The 7500-nt window shown below is 35.6% G+C and overlaps 1 protein-coding gene across 5 annotated transcripts in view; it reads left to right on the top strand.

Moving 5' to 3' along the window:
* The window catches only part of LOC106875605 (telomerase protein component 1), a 215491-nt gene that overhangs the window by 54400 nt on the left and 153591 nt on the right, over positions 1 to 7500 (top strand). For all 5 annotated transcript variants that reach the window (XM_089349533.1, XM_089349530.1, XM_089349531.1 and 2 more), the window contains exons 19-20: positions 3203 to 3286; positions 5627 to 5773. In XM_089349533.1, coding sequence (XP_089205659.1) covers positions 3203 to 3286; positions 5627 to 5773 — 231 coding nt within the window. The remainder of the gene's footprint in view (positions 1 to 3202; positions 3287 to 5626; positions 5774 to 7500) is intronic.

Here is a 7500-nt window from a genome sequence, read left to right as displayed (position 1 = left end):
GCTAGCATATCTATGTCTTTGCAGTATATGTGTATGTTTGTTCATGTGCAGGTGTGTATGCATTGTATTAATATATGCTTTGTTATGTTAAACATATATACGCGTATTTCTTTCTTCAAAGGCCATTATGAAAGCTAGATGGAAATATTGTTTATTTCTTTTCTTTTCCTCTTATTCTTTATTCTTTTCAACTCTCTCTCTTTCATTTACATGCACATGAATGTGCACTGATGTTCACTTGCAAATACACCCTTCCCCACACCCATGGTCATGTACACATTGTGAGAGATGTTTTGTATGAAGTGGTGGGCGAAAAAGCTGGCAAGTTAGTGAAGCCATGCAAGACGATCATTGAATTATTTTAAAGATATATATATATATATATATCGGAGGATGCGTGGCTGTGTGGTAAGTAGCTTGTTTACCAACCACATGGTTCTGGGTTCAGTCCCACTGTGTGGCATCTTGGGCAAGTGTCTTCTACTATAGCCTTGGGCCAACCATAGCCTTATGAGTGGATTTGGTAGACGGAAACTGAAAGAAGCCTGTCATATATATGTATATATATATATGTGTATATATATATATATATATATATATATATATATATGTGTGTGTGTGTGTGTGTGTGTATATGTTTGTGTTCTCTGTTTGTCCCCCCCAACATCGCTTGACAACCGATGGTGGTGTATTTACGTCCCTGTAACTTAGTGGTTTGGCAAAAGAGACCGATAGAATAAGTGGGTCTGTTTGTATATTCGTTGCTAGTGAGGGTTTTACGAGGTCAGAGTGCAAATCCTTCCTCAACCTCTTTTAGTTGCTTCTAATGACATGCAGAAGAAATGTTGGATCTGTTCTTTGACACGCCAGTCCCCACACACAGCACTAGAACAATGTAAAATGAATGTTTTGTTCAAGAACATAACACGCTGCCCAACCTGGGAATTGAACCCACAATCTAGTGATTGTGAAGCCAACACCCTAACCACTTGACTACACGCCTTCATGCAGATATACTGATAAATAAATTAGTAGGTAGAAATAGACAGGTTGGTACATGAGAAGAAATACTGGGTCTATTCTTGGATATGCTGGTCCTCACACTACACAAGAGAAGTGTTTTGCTCAGGAATACAGCTTGCCGTCAAGTCTGGGAATCGAACCCACGATTTGGTGATTGTGAGTAGAACACCCTAACCACTAGGCCACACGCCTGCATACAGGCATATGAATAAATAAATTGGTAGGTAGAGACAGACATGTTGGTACATATGTAGATGGAGTGGTATGTAGTTGACATACAGATATATAAATTGATAGGTAGAAATAGATCGGCTGGTAGTCACTTATGAAGAGAGAGAGACAGAGACAGAGACAGAGAGAAAGAGAGAGAGAGAGAAGGGTGCCAAAATGTACTTAGCTTACTGCTGTCACTTGTGAGACAGAGATAATTAAATATATTACTTTGTTGAGGCAAATCATTATAGAGATACTTTTAAGATGTTTCAAGTGTTAAGATAAGCTGCATCAGAATGTGTCACTTTGATGTAAGTCTCAGAAGAAAGCAATCGATTAACAAATATTATTCAATAAACAGAATTTAGCCAAAAGCTTAACAAAAGAAATTCTAATTTTCAAAGACTGTCTTAGATACAGAGGTTATTTACCACACAAGAACTGACTACAAGAGTCTTCAAAAGTAGTTGTTAATTAAGATAGTATCATGATTGAGGTAACTTAATTAAATTATGGACAAATATTTGATGTCTAGATATATGAACGTGTATGTGCATGGTTTAAGTTTGTCAGCATAAATATCTGAATATATATATATATATATATATATATATATATATAGGCGTAGGAGTGGCTGTGTGGTAAGTAGCTTGCTTACCAACCACATGGTTCCGGGTTCAGTCCCACTGCGTGGCACCTTGGGCAAGTGTCTTCTATTATAGCCTCGGGCTGACCAAAACCTTGTGACCAAAACTGAAAGAATCCCATCGTATATATGCATATATATATATATATATATATATATATATATATATATGTGTGTGTGTGTGTGTGTGCTTGTCCCCCCACCATCGCTTGACAACCGATGCTGGTGTGTTTACGTCCCTGTAACTTAGCGGTTCGGCAAAAAGAGACTGATAGAATAAGTACTGGGCTTACAAAGAATAAGTCCTGGGGTCGATTTGCTTGACTAAAGGCGGTGCTCCAGCATGGCCACAGTCAAATGACTGAAACAAATAAAAGAGTAAAAGAGAAAAGAGAGAGCGTATAAGGTGTCTCTCTCTCTTTCTCTCTCTCACACACACATATATATGTATGTAGGACAGACATGGCTGTGTGGTTGAGCTGTTTGCTTCCCTACCATGTGGTTTTAGTTTCAAATCCATTGCATGGCATCTTGGGCAAGAGTCTTCTACTAACAACCTGGGCCAACCAAAAGCTTGTGAGTGAATTTGGTAGATAAAAATTGTGTGGACTCCCAGCATGTATATGTGCGTGTGTGTGTGTGTGTGTGTGTGTGTGTATCTTCCCCCAACTATTTGACAACAGGTGTTAGTTTGTTTATATCCCTGCAACTTAGCAGTCCACCTAAGACACCGATAGAATATGCACCATCATCATCTTTTAGCATCCGTTTTCCATGCTGGCATAGGTTGGACGGTTTGACTGGAGATGATAAGCCAGAGAGCAGCACCAGGCTCCTGTCTGTTTTGGCTTGGTTCTTATGGTTAGAGGCCCTTCCTAATGCCAACCACTCCATAGAGTGTACTGGGTGTCTTTTATGTGTAACTTGCACAGTTGCCTTTAATGTGTCACTGGCATGAGTGCCTTATACGTGTCACTGGCACCGGTGCCTTTTGTGTGTCACCAGCACGAGTGCCTGTTACGTGTCCCCGGCAAGTACTGGAGTTGATTTGTTTGAATAAACTCTTTTTAAGGCAATGCTCCAGAATGGTCACGATTCAATGACTGAAATGCATATAAAAGGAAAGATAATTCTGACTGTAGACCTTTAATCATGGGTTTTTGCCTGATTAGAGATGACCTGGAACAAAACAACTGCAACAATGGCCAACAACAGGCCTCAAAGAAAACCCTCAAAAAAAAAAAAAAGCATAGAATATTTGTATTTCCTATTTAATCCCCTGTAATAATCTCAATCTCATTTATTTTGTTTCATTTAAAGTTCATCTTTAATCAAGAATGAAATGGGAAGCAGTGGTCTGGCCAAAGATATTGAAGTAGCTGGGTTCAGTGATCAAATCTTAACGTGAGTATATTTTGAATTTTTTTTTTTTTTTTGACAAACGTTATGCATTTCATGTGTTTGTCAAAACACATGAAATGCAGAACAATAAAATGTTTAATGAATACTAAATACAACACTGAAACTGTAATCTGGTCTGCATGCACAAATGCTATACTAGAAACTCTGCCAAATTAGACTGGAGCCTAGTGTTGCCATCCGGTTTCACCAGTCCTCAGTCAAATTGTCCAACCCATGCTAGCATGGAAAGCGGACGTTAAACGATGATGATGATGATGATGATGATGCACATGCATATAATATAAATACATACACATCACACATACATATATTATAAATACACATACAGACATGCAAATATATATATATATATATATATATATATATATATATATATATATATATATATATATATATATATATATATATATATATATAATCAACAGTTGACAGTCTACTCAGAGTTTTGCCTTTTAGCCAATCTTCACTTAGGCAGCTGTCACATCCTTGCTATTAAAGCTGGAGTTTGGGTACAAATTGACCTGAGCACTGATTGGTTGTGTGCATCTGTTACCTTACATCATTTGACATCGTATTACCTACCACAATTTATGCATATATAGTATTGTTGTTATTATTATCATCATCATCATCGTCATCATCATCATTCAACATTTTGGCAGTTTCAGACAAATTTCTACTGCATTGCCTGCTACACCTCCATGTTGTTGGAGTGTGTGCAGCATTCCGTGTTCTTTTTTGTTGTTGGGAATTATTATTATTATTATTATTATTATTATTATTATTATTATTATTATTATTATTATTATCATCATCATTATTATGGCAGTGAGCGGGCAGAATTGTTAGCATGCCAGGCAAAATGCTTTGTGGTATTTTACCCATTCTTACGTTCTGAATTCAAATTTTGCTGAAGTCGACTTTACTTTTCATCCTTTTGCGGTCGATAAATTAAGTACCAGTCAAGTACTGGGGTCAATGTGATCGACTATTCCCCCTCCCAACAAATTCCAGGCCTTGTGCCTATAATAGAAAGGATCATTATTATTTTTATTATTATTATTGAATGAGAGAGCAGTGCATGCTATCAAAGTGACACTGGAGTAAAATATACAAAGACCAATATACCCATCATGACTACCCATCTGATAAGGGTACACCAGACACATGCATCACAGTCATATGTGTGTGACATGGGGATCTCATATCAAGATAAACAACGCATGACCTCGCAGGTGGGTCCCAGTTGAAATTTTTTTCAGTTTGAATAGCCCATCCTGCTCAAAAGATCCCTGAATAAGGGTTGTTTAAGGATGTTGAACAAAACACCCAGGTTTCCAAAGGTGAATTATCGAAACCCCAAAGAATTCCTCTCAACACATGACTATGATACTCCACCACTACTTCTGCTCATGATTAGAGATGCACATATCGTCAGCCACCAAGGGACATGCTCAATTGACAACTAACAAGCAAATCTGTGGTGTTGAGCAGAATATTTGCTGTAGCCCATTTTTTATACCAAGACATTATTATTATTTTTATTGTTCAGTAGTTTTATTTTTATAACGTGCTTTCGCTTCACTACCGAGCGCAGCTCTGTGCGCCTTGGGTATGTGCTGTGGTTTGCTGTGGTTTGCTGTGGTGCTCTTATGTTTACTTGTATTGAAAGTGTTTTGCGTAGAATGTGTGCAGTACCCAGTAGTGCAATTTTCTGTATGTTATATATATTTGTAAGTCCTGGTGTTTTTGTTATGTATTTGTCTGAATATTTTTTTATTATACCTAAGGCACCTACTATGATAGGAATTGTTTCTGTTTTTAGATTCCACATTCGAGTTATCTCTATTTCCAGGTCTTTGTATTTTGAAAGTTTTTCCATTTCTTTTAGAGAAACGTTGTCATCTGCTGGTATTGATACATCAATTAGAAAGCCTTTTTTTTCTTCATGATCTTTGACAACTATATCTGGTCTATTTGTCTTAATTTCTCTATCTGTGTGTATTGGCATATCCCAGAGTATGGTTGCTTTCTCGTTTTCTGTGACCTTTTCTGGCGTGTGTTTATACCATCTTTTTTCTGTTGTTATTCCATAGTGTTGGCATAGCTTCCAGTGTATATAGGTCCCAGCTCTGTCTATTATTATTATTATTATTATTATTATTATTATTATTATTATTATTATTATTATTATTATTATTATTATTTTCAAGACATGCTAAAATTTGAAACCACCACCACCACCACCACCACCACCACCACTACCACCATCTTCATCATTATTATCATTTATATATTTAAAAAGAAATTATTTCCTTTCAGTTTCATAGATACGTGTGGAGATTCCAGCCAATTGGTACATGTGGAAAATATCGATAAAGCCTACAATCTCCAAGCTAAAGTACCTTTAAAAATACCAAAACAGGTGAAGATGTCAGCATTGCAGGGAAGTGAAAGTATTTCAGACAAGTAAGTGCAATTGTTTAGTCTTAGATCTATGACAACCATATTTCGTTTTTGGATTTGGTTTGCAGGATTCTTTATGTGAGTTCGTGTGTTGAAGCATATTCTGTTGTGTCTGGGGAGAGTCATTTTCTTTTTGTACCTTATAATTTAACACACTCACCGGTAAAATTTCCACTTATTCCTTATTTTTATTTCCCTAAAATTTTCGTTGCGTCTTGCAACCTTTTCAATAGTCTTGAATTTTACCGGTGAGTGTGTTAAATTATAAGGCACAAAAAGAAAATGACTCTCCCCAGACACAACAGAATATGCCAATCATGTTTAACCAGCATTGCTCCTGTCTTGTGAATGAGAAAAGTCATCATGTTTCTTATTGTTGCTGCTGTTTACACTAGATCAGTGGTTCCCAACCAGGGTCCTTATAACCCCTGAGGGTCCATATAAGATTTTTAGGGGCCTATACCACAAAATAGTAAATTAGGGATCCACAATAAAATCTTTAAATTTTGCTAATTAGTTTTAAAATCTGTAAATTTAGTTAAGCTAATTGGTATTAAAACCTTTAGATTTAGTTCATCAATTACATATATCATTGCTATTATGTTAAACTGTTAAATTGTATGTCCAATTTTGGCCAAATGTGTTTTTTTTTCAATATTTAATTTTGCTTGCAATAGCCGGTTCTTTTGATCAAACTATTGTATCTCCAGATGCTTCAGATGCCAAGGTATGGAAATTATCAAAGTGTAGTACAACGGTTTAGCATTTTTTAAAAGTGTAGTAAGTCTTACATATGACAGTTTTGCAAAAATATTTCTGACTGAAAATATCATACATGCATGGAGTTACGATTTTATGCACCGAACAAAGTATTATTGTTAAGCTGAAACTGTTGCTATTGTAAAAAAAATGGAATGGTTAAACTATTTTCCCGCTTTCTGAAAAAGCAACGTTTTGGACTTCGGATACGTTTGCATAATAGCAATGATATGAAATTTTGCTAATCAGTTTTAAGATCTAAAAATATAGATAATTAGTATTAAAACCTTTATATTTAGCTAATCAGTTACATTTATGAAATTTTGCTATTCACTTTAATTTAATTTTGCTAAATCTTACCAATTACTTAAAATTTAGTTAATTAGTTCTATGATTTGTAAAGCTAGCTAATCAGTGGTTTTATAGTCTTAAAATTTAGCTAATTAGTTGTGTTCTCTGTAAATTTACTTGGTTAGTTTAGAAGTCTATAAGTTTAGCTAATCCGTTTTATAATTTGTAAATTTAGTTGTTAAGTTTCAAATCCAAAAGTGTGACAGTCTAACCCATACAAGCGTAGAAAAATGGACATTAAAATAATGATGATGATGACAACGTATTGGTTAATGTAATCTTAAATGTATGAGAAAAAAAAAAAAAACAGATGAAATAATCGTAGAAACAGTACTATGTGTGGTTTCTTGATCTGCTAATCAGCTACAGTTTCTGTATTAAGGAATGACAGATAAATATCTGTCTCACAGATCACATTTTAAATTGTAACATTTAAATATGAAGAAACAGAAAAAAAAAAGATAAAAAAGGAAAAGAAAGAAAAAACGGTGGTGGTGGTGGGGGGGTAAAACAGTAGAAAATGGAGGAGGAGGAGGATGATAGGCCACACACCCTAGAACAAATGGTATGCTCAGCCATGCCCTGCAGTAATGATCATGATGGTGTTGCCACAGAGAATT

Source organism: Octopus bimaculoides, chromosome 3 (genome assembly GCF_046866305.1).
Source record: "Octopus bimaculoides isolate indiv1 chromosome 3, ASM4686630v1, whole genome shotgun sequence".
In the NCBI taxonomy this organism is placed as follows: Eukaryota; Metazoa; Mollusca; class Cephalopoda; order Octopoda; family Octopodidae; genus Octopus; species Octopus bimaculoides.
This window is presented reverse-complemented; position numbering and strand designations above follow the sequence as displayed.